A 23,920-nucleotide genomic window follows, 5' to 3' on the forward strand; every position below is an offset into this window, starting at 1 on the left:
CAAAATGGTTGGAAGTGGAGGAAAATGCACCAGACCAGACACCTGTGAAAACTGCAACCAAGGTTTCTTCAGTGCGCCAGAAAGCGGCTTTTGTGACAGTGAGTACAGTGTGTTACAAGCTTTATGTTTATTCGCTTTCTCATTTCACCCTTTCAGTTATTTCCATAATCCCGACACTTCAACCGCGAACTAGTTTATCATATCAAAGGCCAGTACTTCCCAACCCACCATTTAACGACACATATTGAATAAAGGCCCTATGTCAAATATACTACAATATGTTCTTATTTTCAAATGTATTTCTAATAAATAACCACAAATGAGTCGAACCAACGCATAATCATTCCATAATTAACTCTAGCTTTACAATTTTAAAAAGGCGTGCACTCGACGACAAGAGGCGTTTCCCGAATCATATTGGGGTAAATACAGAATCTTTGTTTCTTTTGTCCGCTGACCGCAAATAATGCTAAGTAAACTTAGTGTGTTGAACGTGTATGCATAAAACAGTGAAGTCACTGGTTAATGCGTGTGACATACTCTCAAGATTTCTCTCTTAAATATTGATTTTTTTACTAGTAAATGGAATTATTTGGTTGTAATTTTTATAGGCATATATCTGAAGGTGCAAACTTTATGTTTCAAAGAAAAAAGTATAAATATTTGTGGCAGGAAACACCATTATTGCAACTTTAACATATCATCGTTAAAGAGGACATTCAAGTTTTAAAGTGATATATATGCGCAAATATTAAAGGCCTTAGTATCTATATGGTATATACAGAATAATAAACGAGTTACCAGTTATTATCAAATTTATGTCCTGAGTGAAATCATTTTCACTTGCCACGAGCTTTAACAGTTATCTGCACACTATACCATGTGCAAGAATTGACTTCATAGTATAAATAATAGCAAGATGAGCAGCAGAATGTTGATTGCAAGCAATATATATATATATATATATATATATATATATATATATATATATATATATGTGTGTGTGTGTGTGTATGTATGTGTGTATGTATGTATGTGTGTATGTATGTGTATGTATATATATATGTATATATATATGTATGTATATATATGTAACCTCTGGGGTGGTTTACAGAATGACCAAACTCAGTGGGTCGACTTATATTCAGTTTTATTCGTAACCATCATATCAAACCTAAAATAAACTCACCAGCAACATCACATATCTTTGATTCACATCAATTGATGAGGTTGTGAAAATCTCAAAATTATCACATAGCACTGAATAAGAAAATGTCTGACCCTTTTAAGATTTCAGAAAAAGAGTAAGGAGGGTTTAGTAAGTGATGAAAAAGTAAGAAAAGCATGCATTACCCTGGTCAGTCAGGTGTCACTGTCAAGTCAGGTCAGGTCATGTCAAGTCATGTCATGTCACTGCATGTACATGTAGTCAATACTTTACAGTTCAAACCAAACGATAACATTCAGTTGGAGAGTGAATTAGTTAATTGTATATATATATTCAATATAATGAAAAATAATTAATTAATGATTAGTTAGCATATAAATAACACCTGGTTACATATTCCCCCCCTTGCTGAAAATATCTCCTGACATTCAATCAATCAGTATCTATAAAAATATAAATGGTAGTTACATACTGGCATACATTTAAAAAATATTTTATAAACAACATGAGTAGCAATTTCATATCCGTCATTGAAACAACTCCATAACAAAACAATTGATCAATGTTTCTACAATAAACAAATATATTATTATATACATAAATCAGTCAACGTTATTCTCTGTAGAGAATTATATAATCAATCTGCATGGTTTGCTAACATACGATTCTGTGAAAACCATAAACCATCATCTAGTAATCATGAGTATATACAAAGTGAAAATCTAACTGCATCCTGTTTTGCTACAGAAAACTACGATACACTTGTCAACTGATGAAGCAAAACCAAATCGTTAGAATATATGGACACAACTCCAACAACTTCACCTTAAGTCAAAATCAAAATCATTAAAATACATAGACACAACTTCAACAACTTCATCTTAAGTCATACAAAAACCTCTTCGTTGGAAACAATCTGTGCACAAATCCACTGGCCATATCGGTCAGGTGGTTTCCGAGTTTGTTGAGGTCGTCCAACCGGTAGTTCGACAAGTTCTGTAGTCATATCATGAACTTGATCGTTTGAAAGGACAGATCTATCAACAGACCCCTCTACCTGTGATGCAGAAACAGAACTCGATTCTCCAGATACTGGGTGATACATCTCAACAGCTGGACTGATTTCTGCAGGGGTCCTTGAAGTGTCTTCACTTGGTCGAAATACAAACGGATCTAATGCCCTCTGTCCTGGGAGTCTGTGCTGTGGAATAATATACTTACCAGTTGTCTGTGATGAGTCACTTGAATCAGAAGATTCCGAACTGGATATTGACTCTGCATGGGAACACGACTTGACAGGCTGTCTTGGTTTAACCTTGCGGTTAAGTCCAGTACTAAGTTCCTCACTTGGAATAGCATTAAACGGTAGCAGCATGTTGCGATGAAGAGTTCGGATGGGCCCTTTTCCAACTTCCCGCTGCACCCTGTACACTGGAATGTCACTATTTGGTATTTGGATGACCAAATAGGGTTCCTGCTCCCATCTGTCAGCTAATTTATTCTTTCCTGTAAAACCAACCTTCCTCACAAGCACTCTGTCCCTCACTTCCAGTTTTGTTTCTCTCACTTTTTTGTCATAACGTTCCTTGTTCCGATCAGAGTATTTGTTCGCATGTCCTGCAGCTGCTTTGTAAGCATACTCCATTCGACCCTTCAAATTCTGTATGTATGACCCATGATCATGATTACCATCATCCTGTGGTTCTGTACCTAAAAATATATCAACAGAAAGACGAGGATTCCATCCGAACATTAAATAATGTGGGGAGTAGCCTGTAGCATCATTCTTTGTAGAGTTATAAGCCTGTACTAAGGGTGCAACGTATGATTTCCAGTCCACCTTTTTGTCTTCTTCCAGTGTGGCAAGCATTTTAAGAAGTGTCTGGTTAAATCTTTCAGCTGACCCATTTCCCATAGGATGATACGGTGTAGTTCTTGTCTTTCTAACATTAGCAAGCTTACAGAGCTCCTTAATGACCTTGCTTTCAAAGTTTCTTCCTTGGTCGCTGTGCAGCTGCTCAGTAAAACTGTAAAATAAAATATAATTTTCATACAATGCCTTGGCTGTGGTATGTGCTGTCTGGTTTCTGAGTGGTATGGCTTGAGCATATCGAGTAAAATGGTCAGTTATCACCAATATATTCTCATAACCACCCTTCGATTTCTCCAAAGTTACAAAATCCATGCACACTCATTCCAAGGGACTTGTCGTCTCAATTGTAACTAATCCGGCTGTTGCTCTCAGTGGAGTCTTCCGTCGAATACATCGTCCACACTGCTCTATCTTTCTGTCTACATCTTTAGCAAGTCCTGGCCAGTAGAATTGCTGTCTGGCTAACCAGAGTGTCTTTTCCTTGCCCTGATGACCAGCATCATCATGAACACCTTTCAGAGCTGACGATCTGTGCAGTTCTGGCAACACCAACTGTCGTACTTTCTGACCATCCTGAACAACACTCCTGTACAAAATACCATCTATCAACTTGAGCCGCTTCCGCTCTCTGAGGTATTTCTGGACTGTGGGCATCTCTCTATGTATCTCTTCTCCCCTGAGAAAATGAGAATGATGGACAAGATATATCACCCTGGCTATGGCTTTGTCCTTTCTCTGTTCAGCACTCCAATCGATGCAGCTCATGGTATCTTTTGGATCTACCAACTCACCGGCCGAATGAGTAATAGTCCGAATTGATACGCTGTCAGCTAACGGAACCGCCGCCACTGCTGCCTGACACACTGCCTTTACTACATCAGCAAATATCTGTCTACTTAAGCCATCTGCGTCCACATTAAGCTTCCCTGCCCTGTAAGATAGAGTAAAGTTGTAATTTGCCAAAGCTGCTACCCACCAATGACTAGTTGCATCTAACTTTGCTTTTGTCAACACATAAGTTAATGGGTTATTATCAGTGACTACATGAAAAGTACCTCCATACAGGTAATCATGAAACTTGTCCGTAATTGCCAATTTTAAAGAAAGAAATTCCAACTTATGTGCTGGGTAGTTTCGCTCACATGGTCTGAGTCCACGACTGGCATATGCAATTACCCGCTCCACACTCTGCTGATTCTGGTACAAGACAGCTCCAAGCCCGGATCCACTAGAATCTGTGTGAAGAACAAATGGCAACGAGTAATCTGCATACCCTAAAACAGGTGGTTGTGTCAATCTATCTTTGACTGTCGAATGCTTCCTGTTGTTCATCACCCCATCTATATTCAACAACTACCTTCTGTTTCTTCTTAGATTTCTTTGCAGTTGGGCTGGTGTCATGACCTTTAAGTAAGGAATTCAAAGGTTCCACTATCTTTGCATAACTCCTGATAAAGCGACGATAGTACCCCGCAAAGCCCAAAATCTGACGTAATTCTTTAATATTCCGAGGTACTGACCAATCCTTTACAGCTGAGGTTTTCTCAGGATCAGTGGATATACCTGCTCTGAAACTACATGTCCAAGATATGAAACAGATGTTTTGAAAAGTTCACATTTAGATGGTTTGAGTTTCAAATTATGATCAACAAGTCTCGCAAAGACAGCTTTCAAACGCTTAATATGCTCCTCAAACGTCTTTGAAAACACCAGAATATCATCAATAAATATTAAACATGTTTTCAAATGCATCTCACCCATGCATTTCTCCGTAAGCCTTTGGAAGGTTGCTGGGGCATTAGTTAGGCCAAATCCCATTCGGTTACACTCATAAAAACCAAGTTTACCCACAGTAAAAGCTGTCTTTTCCTTGTCCTTCTCTTCAACCTCTACTTGCCAATATCCAGATCTCAGATCTAATTTAGAAAAATACTTTGATCCATGAAGAGTATTGATTACATCGTCAAACCTTGGAAGCATAAAACTATCCTTGTGAGTTCGAGAGTTCAACATAATTCGGTAATCTAAACAAAATCTCAAAGATCCATCTTTCTTCCGAACTAGCACAATATTAGACGAGAAAGGACTGCTGGATTCCCTGATAACCCCTGCATCAAGCATCTCCTTAACATGTTGTCTGACTTCATCATACATGCAAGGGGGTATCTTCCTATATGGGAGTTTAAATGGTCTCTCATTTTCAAGTTCTATGCTATGTTTTACCAGATCTGTATTCCCTATATCCATTGGACTTGTCGAAAATGCATGTTTCCAATGACTAAGTACATTTCTAACTTGGGACAACTGATCCTCACTGAGATTTTCTGTCTCTATCTGCACACCCATGTCTTCTGGTGTAGACAAGTCATGATTCCTGCCAGGTAATTCACAATCTGAAGCTATGCTGTCAACAACCTTGACCTCTTGGATACTACATATTTCTGATCTAGGTCTAATAATTAATGGTGTAGCCGACATGTTACAAATCTTGACAGATATTCTAGCATTGTAACTTGATTGCTTTAACTTAACCACTCTAGGACAGACTGTAAAACCTGAGACATCTTCCAAATTCTCTGTGACCACTTCTGAAATATGACTATCCATTCCTCTTGCCATTCCACTGATGACTACTGTCTGATAAGGGTCTACATGCAATGGCTTCCTGTTTAAAGATTTAACTTTAAAAGTGTTACAACTAATGCTGTCAAAAGCCACTTGCCAAACTGTTGGAATGTCACACTCACGTGTTTCGCCTGCAGATAAATCTCTACACAAACGAATAATATTGGTTCCCACTATCACAGGACAAAATGTTGAAAATTCCGTATCAGGTACTACCAGTAGAGGAACATCAAACTCCATACCTGACAAAAATGGAATTGCAACCGAACACTCAATATATCCTAAGTATTTCAAACATGAGCCATCGGCTACAGAAACCTGAAGTCCTAATTTATCCAAGCTAAGTAAATCTGGCTTAAGCAAGTCTGGCAACTTGTTAAATCCTGTCTCTGAGATAGTTGTCACCATAGACCCACTATCAATCAATGCTCTAGTTTCCTGCCCATTAATTTGTATCAGTCCTTTATTGGAAGAACCAATTGATCTCGTAACAAAAGTTTGGCCTTGATCATCATGAGGAACCTGATGACTGTTGATCTCTGGTTGGCCACCATCAGAGATCACTGCCCATTTGGGTTCAAACTGACTTCACTGAAATTACTACCTCCACGGCCTCTACTCAGTTGACCAAATTTTCCTGTGCCGCGCTGATATCTATAGCCTCTACCACGATGATCGCACATTCCAGCATCCCGACCAAAATTTCCTCGACCTCTATTTCCGGAAAAATCTGAACATCTTTCCTCTACTTTCATGCTATCCAACTTTCTTAAAATAAGATTGAACTTATCATCTATTTTCTTGTCCAGTCTTCTTTCCAAACTATCCATCTTGCTATTAAGCTTCGTTTCTAAGACAAACACAGACACATCTACATAACCAGATGGCATCGCCTGTTGATGAGCCTTCTTGTTTGATGAGGAAATGTTATTTACACTGATGCTAAGTTCCTTTTCTACCTTTCTAATTTCCCTTAATAGTGCATCATATTCCCTGATGGTATCGTATGTATGTCTGGTTTGTGATTTCAGTTTTTCACAACTCAATGAAGTCCAAAACTTGTGCCGAAGCAGATCGTTCTTGGATTCCTTTTCTAAGTAGCCACCATTTATTGCAGACTGCAACATTGACTCTAGTCTACAGCCAAATACTGTCACAGTCTCTCCTACATTTTGAGATGAATTGAAAAAAACTCCTGCATTATCATTCCATTAGTGTCCACATTTCCAAAAAGAATGTCCAACTTATCTAAAATATCTGCAACTGATGCACGTTCACCAAGAGAATAAGCATGGATCTAGCAGTACCACGCAGTGACCGACAAACTGCTTGCAAAATAACATGAGGTGGTATTTCAGGATCTGCCAACATACACTGAACATCAAACCGCCATTCCATAAAACATGAGTCCCTCTTCTGAGGTGGATCATCTTCAGAAAACAGTAATTTTTGGAATATAGGATGATGAATGAACATGGTGACCCATCTGACTTTCCCTAAAAGATGTCTTTTGAAAGGCTTTCTGCTCAAATCCTTCCATACGGGGCATATCCAGGATAAATTCCTTCTTTGGAGTAGATGTAATTGTGCCTTTATACTCAATATTATATTTCCCACTGGCATTTAATGCATCTACCATGTCTGCCTCAGACATACGCCGTGCCATTCTAGATATGCGTACAACTGAATCAACAACAATCACTAAATACAATTTTTTTTTTTTTTTTTTAAATCCTCAAATCTCAATCCGATAATCACCAAAATATACCTTTAACATGGAAAGTATATATTCCGATATATTCAATGCCTAAATCATCTGTAAAAATCTAAAATACTTGAATCTCAACTAAAATGACAGTTTTAAGTTTTGGAAGAAAAGAAAACCTGTCGGTCTCCAACAACTTAATTGTAGACAAAGTATATACAACCCACATGTCCTGTTGGTAAAAAACTATCTACACTATAATTGACCAAACTTAGGAATACTATCACCTGCTGTTATACAATTATACTAACTCTCACTTGCAGTTATATATTCCCCCCTGCTGAACAAAATAATTAAATATCAATCTTCACATGTTATGTTGAATCTCATACACAAGCTGAAATCAAAGTTAATTAGTCACAATTATAAGCTATGAACTGTAGGAACAGAAATTAATTAGATTTCAATCTGGACTACAATAAAAATAAATTATGTAAATATCATTCAGTACTGAAGTAAATTCTTCATCTCAATAAGTTGGGCTATATCTGAAGAACAAAACATTAAATACCTTACGGTTCAGACTTAATAATAAAAATAATAACACGTAATCACAACACGAATTCTATTTAATGTATTTGTATGCAAACCACCAATGAAATTCAATATCAGCTGATCTGTAAGTAACTCATCAACTGAAAACAAACTGTCATTTTAATCTGTCCAATGAGTATTTGTCTATATATTATAGTGCACTAGGTGTCCTTGTTAATTATAGAGTAGAAATAGGTGTTTAAGGAAGAAAGAAAGAAGAAGAAATTTTTTTTAATAAAAAAATATATTTGGAAATATTTAAAATTTCCAAAAAAAAAAAATTAAAAACAAAATAACTATTTATTTTTCAAATTATGCACTATTGTTAAAAAAAAGAAAGAAAGAAAAGAAGAACTATTTAACAATTACCAGTCTATTGCTAATAGTTACGATTAGTTATCTAACAATCTGAATCAAATACTACACAATAATTCTATTTCCTAGCAAACACAAATTAAGGTAGAAAAATTGATATCACTTTCAGCTAAAAATACGAAATACAAAATTAACACTGTCTATAGGCCAAACCATATATCGTCACTTTTAGTGTGCCTACAGACTACGCTATCTTGCCAAATCATTCTAAATAACTGTCAGTGAAAACAGAAACAAATTATCAAATAAGAAATAAAATCAACACCGAAACAGGAAGTTATCGATCAGATGACCTTCAACTTTACCAATTACAACTTTCGACAATTTCCGGAAATTCCGATGACTTCCGATCTTTAAGAACTATCTGACTACTTCCGACCTTTCCCGATTGAAAGTAATATAATTATAAATACAATGCAAATATTACTCTTTAAAACACTGAATAATTATGACACACTAAATAATATAAACATACACAAAATACAAGAAATTAATCTAATTACATACATACATATTTACACTATCCTCTGGAAAGTCTTGCAACACATGGAAAATTCACTGCAACTCCTGGAAAACTGTCAATTATATTAAGTGTCAAAGTTCTGCACGTGGCTAATGTCAATCACTCACGCGTGTCGCGAAATAAGTGGCTTGTTTGGAACTTGTGATCCAGTGACCACAACACAATCACTGTACTGTAATAACACATGTACCGGTATAGTTTTGTAGGCCTACACACACACAAACACACACACAAATATCTCAACTTGGCGCTATTCACAATGCACGGTTGAGAAAACAATTAAACACACATCTTCAATGCACTGTTGAGAATATAAAGAAACACGAATCTTCACACCCAGGACATTCTGCTACTGATCTTATCAAGAAACATCAGGAGGCGGTGGATGACACCCACGAAGCAGGTCGTGTCGCGTCGCATCGCTCTCGACGTCGTCCCTGTTGATGTGCTGGTTTGATAGATGTAGATATCACGTTGGGTGCCAAATGTAACCTCTGGGGTAGTTGACAAATGAACAAACACAGTGGGTCCACATATTCAGATTTATTCCGTTACCATCATATCAAACCTAGAATAAAATACATAACATTTGTAAGTATGGTTTTCAATGTAACGTTATAGACTTGGTATATATGTATATAACAATTATTAACATATTCTAAAACATAGGAGTACCAATATATAATAAACTCACCAGCAACATCACATATCTTTGATTCACATCAATTGATGAGGTTGTGAAAATCTTAAAATTATCACATAGCACTGAATAAGAAAATGTCTGACCCTTTTAAGATTTCAGAAAAGAGTGAGCAAGGAGGGTTTAGTAAGTGATGAAAAAGTAAGAAAAGCATACATGACCCTGGTCAGTCAGGTGTCACTGTCAAGTCAGGTCATGTCATGTCATGTCATTGTAGTCAATACTTTACAGTTCAAACCAAACGATAACATTCAGTTGGAGAGTGAATTAGTTAATTGTATATATATATATATTCAATATAATGAAAAATAAACAATTAATGATTAGTTAGCATATAAATAACACCTGGATAATAAACCCTTCTTGCACCTCCAGAAAATGACTGCCACTTCCAGACTAGGAAAAATGACTGCAACTTCCAGACTGCCACACACATTTAACACAGCGATAAGGAAATTGTTAGGTTTTTTGTGTGGACATTACAAACATGGATGATGGTGAGATGAATGGTGAAGCCACAGTATTTCCATTTCGGTATGGGACTACTTGACAGGGCCGTGCTCCACGCTTGTTATCAGTTGAGCTATCTCGGTATCACCTGAGCCCGGGGTACACGGAACCTGCATGACATGCCGGGTAATCATCCCTCATGTGGGGTCATACACTCGGGAGACACACCCATAATCGCACCAGCGAAGTGGGCGAAACACGATGTATGTACCCATTGAACCTAGGGGTGCACTCACTCTGGGTTGGAGCTGGTACTGGCATGGAAAATCCCCCATTGCCTCAGATGGAATACAAACCCAGCCTGAAGTCCGATGGCATAACCGCAACACCACCGAGGCCGGTTTATTAAATCAAAGCTAACATAGGACAGAGCTAGTTGCAATAATTATAGTTGTATATTCCATTCGAGATGGAATGGATAATTCGACGTTGTATACATCTTGCAGCAGAAGTGATTATTGATGATGGCTATGTGGTCTGTTTTATACGTGTTTTATTGTTAGTTCATGGCTTTTGCAGTGTGCACTCAAATCAACAATTGCAAAGTGGAAGACTGCAGCTCGAAAACTGACGAAAAGTGTTTTCAGTGTTACGACGTGCACACAGATGTAATAGGAAAAAGAGCTTATTTTAAAACATATGGAGGAGCCCAATGTCTAAGTGAGTATTATTTATTGAAAACAGCAGCAGGAATCTTTGCATCACTTTATTTTCTGTAGGTGAATATGGCTAACATTCATATAAAGAAAAGGTTTACTTTATCATATTCATTGGACAAATACTTACATTTGCCTATTAATTTTATTATTTTAATTTTAATCTCATATTTAATATCAATAATTAAATGTTTGAAACAAAATACCCGAAAGACAACAAAACCATACTTACCACTAAAAGGTTAACACACATGCATTATGTTGTCTTGGTGTTACATGTTTTCATTATTTATTTACATTAAATAAAAAACAACAAAAAACCCTGATGCATATCTATAACGTTCACTTAAGAAGATATTTTCAAGAAATACTTAACATTTCCGAAAAAAGTTTTATCTGACCTTATCATAAACCAAAACACAATTTTGTATACATTTATAAATGTGAACGTATTTACAGAGGCCTGTTCCTGGCGAAGTGACAGCACACGTTGTTATCCAGGAACCTGTACGGGGGACGGTTTGGTTGAAAACTGTGTTTGTGCAACTGGATTTTATGGTTACCACTGTGAAAAAAGTAAGCAGCAAATATACTGTTCAAAATGTATTTAATGGAATATTCATAGATAACACAAGGTACTATGAAGAATGCAATATTAAAAGCAATGTTGTGCAATTCTCTATTATTGCACCTGTTTATAAAGATCGTACATGTTGCTACTGTGAAAACACCTGGTGCATGGACCTAAAAAACCGATATAAAATGATCGGCAAGAAAACAATTATAATATAATGATGATCAGAAGAAAGTAATGTATACCTTATTAGTATATATAAGGCCAAAAAAAAGAGAAGAGTTGGTGATCGTCTTTTTGATCACACAAATCGGGGTGGAGGGGGGGGGGGGGGGGGGGGGGGGAGGTTGTTTTTTTTATTTGTGAAAAACTTTATAAAACCCTGGAGACCATTTTGTTTGCGGGAGTAGCAGCCAACTGCGCATGCGCCTGGATGTTGTAGTCCCTTCATTGGCCGCCAGATGGACCTGGTGATGGTTTAACCCGTTACGGTGCTTACGAAAGTTGAATTGCTGCAACCTCGACGCATTTTTAACAGTTTTTAACACAATACAAAATTAAATAAATTCAGTGGCGGGCGCATTTTTCAGGTACGGGCGGGGACGATCACCAACTCTTTTTTTTTATTTGGCCTAAAGAAATCTTTTAGATATTTTATATCAGTAATATCTGTTAATATTTCACATAAAGAATATATTCTGATATATGTTTTTGATATAATTGTCCATTATTCAGTTTCAGACAAACCTAACCTATATGACGAACTCTTCACAGTTGCAGACACCAAATATGTCACCGAGACACCAGTGCACAACTCGGGCGAGACCACGTCATGGTCTAACATCGAATCACCTTCGATCATATCGTACAAGTTTTCTTCAGATTTTCAAAAAGGTGGAGTCACGTCGCTTGCCTATATAACTGGATCAAAGATTGGCATTATTCGTGGCAAGATTACTTTCAAGCTGAAAAGGGGTATGAAAACATTGACTCCCTAGTGGATTTCTAAAAATAATATCATTAGAAAAAAGTAGTACCTGAAATAATATAAACATTGAATGAATGAATGATTGAATGAACGAATGTTTAACGACACCCCAGCACGAAAAATACATCGGCTATTGGGTGTCATACTATGGTAATGAATGTATAAAGAATGATGGCATATTAAAGACGACAGGGTATAAGGCTTTATGCCACGATGCATATCATTCACAATATCCTCAAATTAACTATAGCTTTTACTCTATTAAAAGACAGCTATTTAATATACAAACGCACAGAAATATCCATTTGTTAGTTCTGATAGTGCAAGTATGCATTTGCAGTTTATTATACATAGCCGAAACAAATATATTAAAACTGGCACAGATTTATGACAATCATCGCTATATTTAGCTATTTTTGTTCTATTTTTTTTGACAACACACATCTATCTTCGAACTTCGACACAATGATTATAAATCAGTCATTTACAATACTTATCCACAAGTCTCTAAAAGTATTCTTCATATTGATACTAAACAACGGTAAAAGCTATGATCAGCAATATTTGTGTAGACTCTACTTTGTATATAATAACAAATATATATTATTAATATTTAATGGCAAGTGTAACAGAAATATGAGAGTAAACGTGTTTAATAAAGTAATTAACTATTCATAAAATAGAGCAAACGTTATCTTTATCGTAAGTATAACGAGTGGTTGCAAATGCTTATTAACACTGCCAGAACTGACCAATGAATACTCCAAATTGGCCTGTCTAAATCCTCAATGATGTATAATGGAAATGGGGAATTTTAGAAACACACACACACACACACACACACACACACACACACACACACACACACACACACACACACACACACACACACACACACACACACACAGACTTGAGAAAGTTGTGGTTTATAAACAACTATATACTGATGACCTCAACGGTTTTTGGTTTTTTCAGGCGGAGCTGTTGTAAGAACAGAAACAAGATCATGTCCGGGCGTGGACAAAAACAACCCAGAACAGAATCGGTTTGAGTGTGCAGGGAGTTTATCTCCAAATAACCTGTTTGGCGGCAACATATTTTTACCTACACGGCTTCCATTTCAACACCGTGATCAGTAAGTGAACACTGACTAGAAGTTTAAAGTTTGTATTTTAGCACAATATCTTGAGCTCAAAGAATATCATGTTTATGATGATCATCATCATAGACATCATATATTAGTTAAACCTAAGCTACTGAATTATGTGGAATGTTTTGCTATAACCTGTGAAAATTAAAGGGCATTTTCACGGGAAAGGTTGCAAACAAGTCTCACGAGGGTCCAAAAATAAACTTTTGTGGTGAAAAATGTTTATGATTTTAAAGTACATGCACATATATACCGAAACTAGAAAATGCATGGATTGGGGCTTAAACACTTATACATGTTTTGTTATGTGGAATTCTATTCGGAGATAGTAGTAAATTGTGAACTAAAAATGAACAACCTGTTTTATTCTTCTATATAATGCAGATGCATTTGAATGCTCTAAAAGAATAATACTGGTAGTTCCTCTGCTGTTGATATACATTTTGTAGTTTAGTTTCACAAGCATCCTAGCAAGATGAATTTGTTAGAAACAATGTTGTTTTCCCCAAGCACATTGTTTAGTCGAACAACGTTCATTAGCATACTAGTTACTAAAACACGTTTCTGCAATCCATATGTATGATACAACAACTGTGAATAGTTTTGTTCAAGTACGGCTAGGCATTGTTTAGTAAGCATACCGTATACCAGAACATTGACTTTGAACATTTGTGTTAAGGAAAGGACAACACGTGTTCACATTGTTCAGTAGGTCCCAGTAAAGGCTATTATTGGGCATTCAGACATTAAATATTTTAAGACAATATCAGGTATCATGAAGGACATTAATTAATGTAAAAGAAGAGTATAAAATTGAATTATAAAACACAAGTTATTACCTAAAAGACAACAAAAAAGAAACCATTTTTTACAAACATAGCTCTATAATTCACTCTGTATGTAAGTGCTATATGTTTAAAGAACATATTGGAATTATTGGAATCATGGAAACATGTCACAACAGCAGTTGAGCCTGCAAATGCCAGTCAATATGGTAAAGAGGACATTTGAAACATCCGGACCCTCACCCCTAGTAAAAACAAAAAGTAGAAGAAAAAAAATACACCCCAGCAAATGGACTACTCTTAACATTATTAATGGGATTTTTGTTTGTGTTATATATTGTGATTATAATAATAAAGAACAAAACGAGAAAAATAAACCGTTTCGATTCATTGGGTAATGCTGATGATAAAAAGAGTAATATCAACCAATTCAGTTTGAAGACATGGTAAAGACAGGAATTATTTGTACTTTAATTTAAAGTTTAAAACTCTAGTGGTGTTCTAGAATTTAAATTATGTTCTAACTATGCAATGTACCAACTCTTGTACAATTATGTCAACGGCTATGGTATGTAATATTTAGCCTGTGAAAAACAAATACATGAATGATATACAGTATATGAAACCAACACCTCACTATACCGCAACCTCCACACCCTCTGTGAAGTTTTGGTCATGGCTACTGTTTGTTTTTGGTTGTTTTAGTTTTCAATTTGTGGTACTCAATTGATAGTTAATTTTCTGTGTGTGATGGGTGTGTTCATTTGATTTCGGTGACTGTTTTAACTAAACACTCAACACTTAGGCCCATTTTCTTTAGAGCCATCCTGAAATTTTGCATGTTGAGTGTTTCAATCAATTTTTATTACTGGGGCAGTCTGGGGTCATATGAAACTGGAGCCAGTTTGACAAGTATTCATTATATGAATCCGTGACTAATTTGTTCAGGAAAGGACACATTTCTTACGTTATCCGTACATCATTATAATTACAACAAATTTAAAACAGTGTAGAAGAGCCACAGTAAAATAGATTTTGATCAAATAATAGATGTTATATAAGTTAATAAAAGTAGACTTATAGTTGACAACCTTTGCACATATAACATTTAATTTTAATGAACTGTTTTTAATGTGTGACAAAACTGTCTGGAATTACGGTGAATGCCTGTAGAATGTGCACAATAAAGGAACACTATATAATAAATATATGCATGTACATGACATTGTATCTGTATGCTTGTCATTGTAATGAACACAGCCATTTTGTTCATGAAAGGACACACATTTTACAGAATGTTACTGTCTTTAAACAGTATTCTTTGACCAGTTTATGTTTGCTTGCTGCCCTATAATATAAAACAATGTGGTCTTGGAAAACTTATATTTTATAAATGTGATTGGAGTTCACAGTCAACATATAATGTGTTAAAAAAACAATCTCTTATTTATTCAAGTTAGCATACTCAAAGGTCTGAATGTTATTTTAAATTAGGCATTTTTACATAATATATCTTGTATATTTGTGAAAATGTTGGTAATAATGCTGAACTGCCTATAGATATTCACTTTATCTAAATATAAGCTAGTAGAGACTGTAGTAAAACAGTAGTAAATCAGGAAAGGATATTCCATAATAAAACGTAATGTCATTAGCAGGTTATCATATTTATTTAGTCTATGCATGCATAATTAGTATTTTATGCCACTGAATCTTGTATCCTAGCCATCATTATTATATCTAGTTGTCCAGGAAAGGACTCCTTTTTAGAGAATATGACCCTAATGCAAAACATGTTTGGCCAGAAGATAGTGTTCATGTTGCTGGAGGCTGAACATTGTATCAGTTTATCCAGATACATGAAGCAATATTTTAATGCATAATTTGTCAGCTGTCCTGTCTTTTAAATGGGTTAAAATGAAATGTTCAGGAAAGGACAACTCTGTTTGGGGTTTTTTGTGGGTTTTTTTGCGAAAAGTTATTCAATTTGTTCAAATTAAAATAACACCAAAAGTATTTGGTCAATCTTGATCAAACTTGATAGTGTATTGCTAGGGATACAACAGAGCATTGTTGTGTTTCAATGAATGAATGAATGTTTAATGACACCCCAGCACAAAAATAGAGATCGGCTATTGGGTGTCAATGCTGTGTTTCACTTACTTTCTATATCATGTTGTTGTTAATTCACAAGTTGTTGAATTTCATAAAAATGTACATGAGACGGCGGAACCTATAATATTTCACTCACAAATTCAAAACGCTAATAGCAAATGTTTTCAATTTGTTTCCTCAAGCTTCCTCTACCTATGTTTATGTAAGAGATATAAAGAAATAACACTAAACTATATTTGTTTCTGTATTATGGACGGCTTGGGCATAACTGTCAGTTTGCAACCTTTCCAGTGAAATTGCCCTGAAGCAAGGTATTTAAAATGTTACGTCTCTTTCAGGGTTACATTTTATACAGAATCAGAGAATGGCGGTTATGTGGATGTAAAGAACTTTATGAACAGTGCTGTATCACGTTTCTACCTGGCAGGTAATATAATATCCAGCGATTTTTCAATCATCATGGACTACATAAAACCACACCACACTTGTAATCCGCCGAGCTCTTGTCCAGACGATGTGTTGTCAGTACCAGATGTTATCATGACGGTAAGTTGTAACACTTTTAAAATAATAATGTCAGTACTAGTGCACTTCATAAAATACATTTTAAACATTGTCCATGGACTATAAAATAATTTTGATTCATCATTTTTCTTACATTATATTCGAAGATAACAAAAATACCACGCATAGAAAAGACAAATATACACATATGTAAATAAAACATTCAAATATCAAAGGATAATGTCTCTTTAAAACTCCTAAATTAGGAAATGCCACATTACAATTAAAATCACATAACCCATTTCTCAAGATCAATCATTTCGTGTGGTGCCCAAACGTTCAGTTCCTGCTGTATTACTCATTCCATTGATTAAGCTTCAGATTGTTTCTTCTAAAAATAAACAAACTTTTTTCCCGGAAAACTGAAAGTAACCAAGAACATCTATAAAACACGCACACATTTGCCAAAGATGTAAGGCAGTTCTAAACTGCCAACATCATAATAATTACAAATATATAATGTATAGGCTTTATTATAAACGGTTTATAAGTAATACAATTTCAAAATGTAATAAAATGAGCAAGGACAAGAACTCATGCTTTTAAAACACACAGCATTGTTAGAAATATCGTCTACTTTGAATAGCTGCTTATGTTTGTTATTTTCAGTCTCCCATTAAGATCAGCTGGGACAGATGGGTGGACGATGACTCTGGCATCAGTCATTACGTATTAGAAGTGTATGAACTCATACATATTGAAGGTCAAGGACTGAGGCAAAATGCACGAATTTCGAACAACAAAATCACAGATGTAAGTTTCTCTAACCAAAACAAAAAAGAAAGATAATTCATCAATCAATCAAAATGTTATTACTCTATTGACAGCTATATTATTAGGTCATACAATTGATCCTTTCAGCGGTACCAATGGGTTTCTCAGTCCATCCAGTACCCCTATAATGGTATGCCTTATGTGCTGTGCTGTTTGTGGGAAACTGCAGCGGCTTTCTCTGAAAACCACGTGTGAGAATTAAGAAATGTTTGACATCCAATAGTCATGATTAATTAATTAATGTGCTTACGAAATGTCTTTAAACAAAATGTTATGTTATAATTATATTATTGGTTTACCTTTATTACATCAATAGTAAGTCAATTTTGTGGTAGTTTGTGGAATATTACATAACCATCAGCATACGAGACAGGGGTTGGGGGGGGGGGGGTAGGGGAGTTCTGGAGCACAACCTCAAATTCGCGCACAAATAATAGAGATATTCGAGCAAAATGAGACCATTTGACCATGCATTACCCTCAAAATTAGTTGTAATCCAGATTAAAATGCGTAGTGATCCGTTTGCAACACTATATAGCTTTTGGAAATAATGAATAGATGTTATTCAGATTCAGGTATTTCTGTTTAATTCGGGCAAAATCCAGCCTGCCCCCATACAAAAAATAGGAGCCAGACGCCTATGTACATTATTAGACATTATTACTTTATGAGTTGTAACAATAATTTCAGAAACTCTTTACCTACCAACCTCCAGAATCTGGTATTTTTGCCGTGGTTCTGGCAGCTTTCGATAAAGCGAACAACTATGAAAAAGCAAGAAGGATTGTCATATTTGATGACTCGTCAGAGGTTTCCACGAAAGCGAACACCAGACTTCTTGTAACATCAGCATCACCAGAGACAGACTACATATGGCAAACCACAGCAGACTCTGTGACTGTGACCTGGATAAAGAGATACCTTAATGCATTCCATGAAAATAACCATATGCTTGATCTCGTTTTGTCTGGAGGAACGTCTCCAGCATATGATGACAACGATGGACTGCGGACCATAAACAGCATTACAAATAAACAGGGTATGAAATTATTGATATTTTTAGGTTTTTAAAAATAACACCTTGAATACTTACTTTATTTTTTGTTATTATTAAAATCGATTCAACTAAAGCAAAAAAGGGTGTAGACCGACCTTATTATATACTAATATGCTTATGTCAGAAAAATCTGGGATGTGTCCAGAATTTTTTCAATATATTCTAAATGCATCAAGTCCAAACTTCTCAGCTGATTACAATAATGAAAACTCTATCGTACCACAATAAGCAAATATTATCGGATCTACGTTTCAGCAATGCCTTCGAGTTATGGTCGCAACACTCTCAAAGCTCGATTTTAATATTACTGAAAAACCTGTTAACATTGTAGAAGACACTAACAGCTACTAGAGAAGTTTGCTTCCAAACACCCTCAAATATCCTTGAATTTTCTATTGCCAATATTTATCATTATTAAAATTCATTTAGTTGGACTCGTTTCGCTAATTTCGGATAAACTAGACACATAGGTATATGAAACAGGTATATAGGTTGGGGACTATCCATTTTCATGGAAAAGACTAGTATGTTTAAGAAAAACATATCTAGACAGATTGTATTATTTAGGATTTTTAAAATTGAGATGGACAAGCGCTTTGTTATTGGTCTTAAGAAGCAACCTGTTTCTAAATTCTGTCATTTGTTTGTTAACATAATGTTAGCCGTTAGCTGTTCTAATATTATTAATTTTGACACCGAATGTTATGTCTCAGTGTTATGTCTGACAATCTTGACACTTCAAGTGTACCGACAGATTCCAATTTCATGGCTGTAATATATATTATATACATACGTTTGTCATTTAGGTATTGTAAAATTCACGACATCATACAAGAAAGATCATGAAGGTGGTTCAACATTCACATCAAGTCCTGTTAATAATGATTTCACTGATCAGAGTCTGTCAGAGACTCAGACTGTAAGACCAACACTGGAGGATGGTGACACCTTGATGTTCTGGGTGAGAGCCTACGATGTTCGAGATATGTACTTTGAGGAGAATGTTACTGTACACATCGACACCTCACCACCTGTAATAGAAAACCTTTGGCTGACGAAAGTAGATCGACTCAATATCAGTGTACATGATGTCGAGGAATTCAACAAAATTACGTGAGTGCAGATTCTACTATATACATCACCTTTTAATTTTAAAACTGTTTGATATAATAATAATAATAATAATAATAATAATAATATGAGCAATTGCAATGTCGGGAATTATGAAGCAGCCTTAGATCATTGCAATCATTAACTTATTATCTTAGAGAGAATATTATGCATATCAGGATATTATGCATATCAGGATTATTTATTAATTGTAGATTTGTAAATCAGTAATCTACTTCATACAAAGTTATAATTGAACACATTTTACAATGTAAACCAGACAGCCAAAACAGAGGAGGCAGATAAAGCTAAATTATGTTAAAATATTATCTTATGGTTATATACTCGAAAGTACACAATGTTACTATTTAGATAATTTTCAAGGAATGTTTAACTCTTTAAGTGGAACTGCAGTACTTTGTATAGAAAATTATACATACAGTTTAAAACCAAAACAAAATTATGTTTTTTATTCAACACAACATATTCAGCATTGAGTGGATAGCTTATGATGACCACAGCGGACTGGAGACAGTGTCATGGCGACTGTTCGACAACTACACTGGTGTAAACATTGTTCATGGGCTAGAGCATATTGTAGCACAAGGTGGACTTCAGGTGATGTATTAACACACGTTAACCTCTGAATGTTATATATCCTAGGGTACTATTTTAATTAGGTTATCTTTGATGACATAAAAGTATGCATACTATTAAATCAAATTTAACACAATTCTCTGGAGCTGTAATCATTAGATTACTTAAATCGTTTACGAGATTTAAAGGAAAATCATAGAATCTTTAATATTTAACATTCAAGTATTGGTACTATTAAATTTAATTTAACATTATGTCATTATGTGGAGCTGTAATCATCCAACAAATACTTAAACCATTTAAAAGCTTTTTAGGAAAATAATATAATCTGAACGGCATTGAAAATCGTATCTATGTACAAATCGGAGACAAGGTGGTGAATGTTACCATGTCATGTCATATCTGTCTGCAGGAGGCCTATCATGTAAGACATTTTTATTATTAAATTTTGAGAGATTAATATATTATTGATACAGTCTGTCGAAGCTTGTGAAAAGAAATATGGAAGTTATGCCAGGGGAGCTAACTGCTACTGTACTCCATACGTTGGATGTTTCCACCGTCACTTTCAAGTAAAACCTATAGTTGTGGCGGCAGGAAAAGAAGATGGGGGAGTGTTAAAGGACAAACATTCGGGAGTTCATGACTCAGACTATTACCTTGAAGTGACAGTCACCAATCATGCAAACCTAACAACCATGATGGATTTTCAGGTACGTGAAATAAAGTCATATATCAGTGGTATCATAAACGTTTATTAACTAACATTTTATTTTACCAGTATTCTAATTTTGATACTGTCTGTACGTTAAGTATTTTATAATTAAATCTTATACTTTTATATTATGCATACAAATAGTTATTAATAAAACATATTTTTGTACTACATATTATTTATAGTTGATAAATATACAACGAATGAGACATATTTTTATCATTGTATATGGACAGATGAAGATGGATAATTTTATTACAATGCAGTTATGCATATACAGGATTTGTGTATAACACTATGGCAAATGTCTAACAACCTTGTTATCATGTTATTGTCTTTTAGAATGAAGCAAGTTTTTCAAATTTTCAGATAACAATTGACAGCAGCCCTCCTCTCGGGGGAATCGTCCATGATGGTCCAACTGGAGAGAGTGAACGAGACTACCAAATTTCAAAAACTCTGTTTGCCAACTGGGAAGGATTTTTTGATAAAGAAAGTGGAGTAGCGTTCTATCAGTATTTATTTGGAACATCTTGCAAAGTGATTTCTGCATTTTCCAGTGATTTAACAAAAACACAGGTAACTACGTTTTAGCAAATGTCAAGTGTGAGTTATTTATTACTTTAGATATTTTATTCACTTATCTTTACATTGATCAGTATCCATAATTTTTGCTCAATGTTTTGATACGTTTATATACATTATCATACAGAGTCTATTGTTACAAACAGTTAAAATTGATGCAGAATATGTTATTTAGCATTGCAAGTATTATTAAATTAAAAGTAACATGTAAAGATCATAAATCATATTTTAAACTTGTTTCCTTCTATAATCATTTAACTAAATAATAGATGGAGAATTCATGAATTGTAACAATTATATTGTAATGCATTTTCGTATTAGCATGTAGGTTTCATGCATAAAGATGTACGGTTTGTTTTTAGGCTACAGAGACCTACTCTACACAGGCTGAGTGGGATGCTCCATCAGACGAGAAGTATTATGTAACAGTAGTTGCGTACAATCCGGCGATGGCTCCTTCTCACCCAGTGTGTTCAGATGGAGTTGTTGTAGATTCATCACCACCTCAAGTGACTGAAGTGGCCATTTTGGATTCACGTATTGTTGGAGGGTTGGTAAAATCTGGAAGTGATGTCTGGTTGGTGAGAAACGACAGGCGAAGGCTTCTTGTACAGAGTCCAAACAACGAATGTCTGTATGTACCAACTAAAACAATTATTAGATATTATCAATAACTTTATCGTGACGTATAAGATACTTGAATAAAATATAGTCTTTTTTAAATTAACTGTTTTGTTTTTAAAGTTTTCAAATTTAATCACCATTTTGACCGCAAGCAACTTTCTTTATATAAGTTGTTATCTGAGAAAACCTATAATATTTATTTTGTCTGAAAATAGCAGGTAATAACCTTTAAAACCTAAATCTCAGGTATTAGCGCCTTGTCTTAATTATATATTGCAAAATACAGCATCATTGAGATCACTTTTCATCAATAAAGTAAATGATCTAAAACTTTCAGTCGCATTTACTCGGTTTTTGAAGTCATGCTGTTGTAAGTTTTCACGTGTGACGGCTGATATATGAGTATTTTGAAAAATAGCTTTGGGTTACGAAAATATTTTATATTAGCTATTTTGAGAGTTACATTTACTTAATAGTATAAAGGTATAAAAGTGAACCTTTTCTAATATATTTTAGAACAAAAGCAACATCAGTGAGTGATGTTTCACATCTCCCAGTTTATAAGATGGAAAATGGAGACACCATGACAGTTGATACATCAGTTTGTGTTCAAGAAAATGGAATGCCGACTGGTTTCGTAGACAAGATGTACATCTTTAAAGAATTTAAAGTGAGGATAAAACATATCATTTTCCAAACTAACTTGAACATACTATATTTGAAATTAATAATCATAGTCGTAATAAGAACACTTTTGTCTATCCTTTGATAATGCATTACTATAATAATAACTTAATGTAGACATGTGCATGTACAATAAAAAGAACAAATAATCATTTATTATCAGATGATACATTATTATAATTATATCTTAATGTTGACATTCAATACAATACAATACCATACAAAAGAAAACGTATTCAGTTATTGTGAGATGGTAATATCTGAATTATGTTTCAGCTGCACATGAATTGGTCCGGATCCGATCCTCAGAGTGGAATATATGATTATGAAATTGGTTTTGCATCAAGTAAAGACGGCGCTGCCTCTCCTGATCTCATGTCATTCACATCTACACACCACCATGATCACGCTCAGCTATTTCATGATAACGTCAATGCAGGAAGAGAATTCTTTGTGATCATTAAGGCAATCAACAAGGCTGGAAACTCTGGCAGTAAGGTAAATAAAGCACTACACCAGATTACTCCTTGTTTGAGTAAGCTATTGCATAGACTACACTGTTGATAAAACAGGTATAGTTGTCCAGTATGCAAAACGTTTTACTACATTCATGCTGTATATATACATTGCAACACGAGAAATAATGTCAAACACAGATGAATGGTCCATGTTATTAAATGGTCTATGTTATTAAATGGTCTAGCATGAGTTTGCTGCCAGTGTAACAATGTTTTGACCAATATAGCCCTTTTAACGACTAAATTACATGCTAAACCATAATTCAACAGAATTAAATGTCTCACCTACCATATACGTATTTGACATCGCTGACAGCTACATCCATAGATATTCAGCTCGATGCATTTTAA

General features: G+C 35.0%; 1 protein-coding gene across 1 annotated transcript in view; it reads left to right on the plus strand.

Annotated features, from left to right (window-relative positions):
• The first annotated feature begins 9,248 nt into the window (after positions 1-9,248).
• Positions 9,249-23,920, plus strand: part of LOC121369994 — a 54,861-nt gene continuing 40,189 nt past the window's right edge. The window contains exons 1-15 of the mRNA XM_041495077.1: positions 9,249-9,314; positions 10,577-10,733; positions 11,189-11,305; positions 12,039-12,278; positions 13,267-13,426; positions 16,680-16,887; positions 17,515-17,658; positions 18,370-18,718; positions 19,543-19,849; positions 20,338-20,464; positions 20,920-21,156; positions 21,528-21,737; positions 22,106-22,377; positions 22,884-23,037; positions 23,328-23,549. Coding sequence (XP_041351011.1) covers positions 9,249-9,314; positions 10,577-10,733; positions 11,189-11,305; positions 12,039-12,278; positions 13,267-13,426; positions 16,680-16,887; positions 17,515-17,658; positions 18,370-18,718; positions 19,543-19,849; positions 20,338-20,464; positions 20,920-21,156; positions 21,528-21,737; positions 22,106-22,377; positions 22,884-23,037; positions 23,328-23,549 — 2,970 coding nt within the window. The remainder of the gene's footprint in view (positions 9,315-10,576; positions 10,734-11,188; positions 11,306-12,038; positions 12,279-13,266; positions 13,427-16,679; positions 16,888-17,514; positions 17,659-18,369; positions 18,719-19,542; positions 19,850-20,337; positions 20,465-20,919; positions 21,157-21,527; positions 21,738-22,105; positions 22,378-22,883; positions 23,038-23,327; positions 23,550-23,920) is intronic.

This window comes from Gigantopelta aegis, chromosome 4, assembly GCF_016097555.1.
Source record: "Gigantopelta aegis isolate Gae_Host chromosome 4, Gae_host_genome, whole genome shotgun sequence".
In the NCBI taxonomy this organism is placed as follows: Eukaryota; Metazoa; Mollusca; class Gastropoda; order Neomphalida; family Peltospiridae; genus Gigantopelta; species Gigantopelta aegis.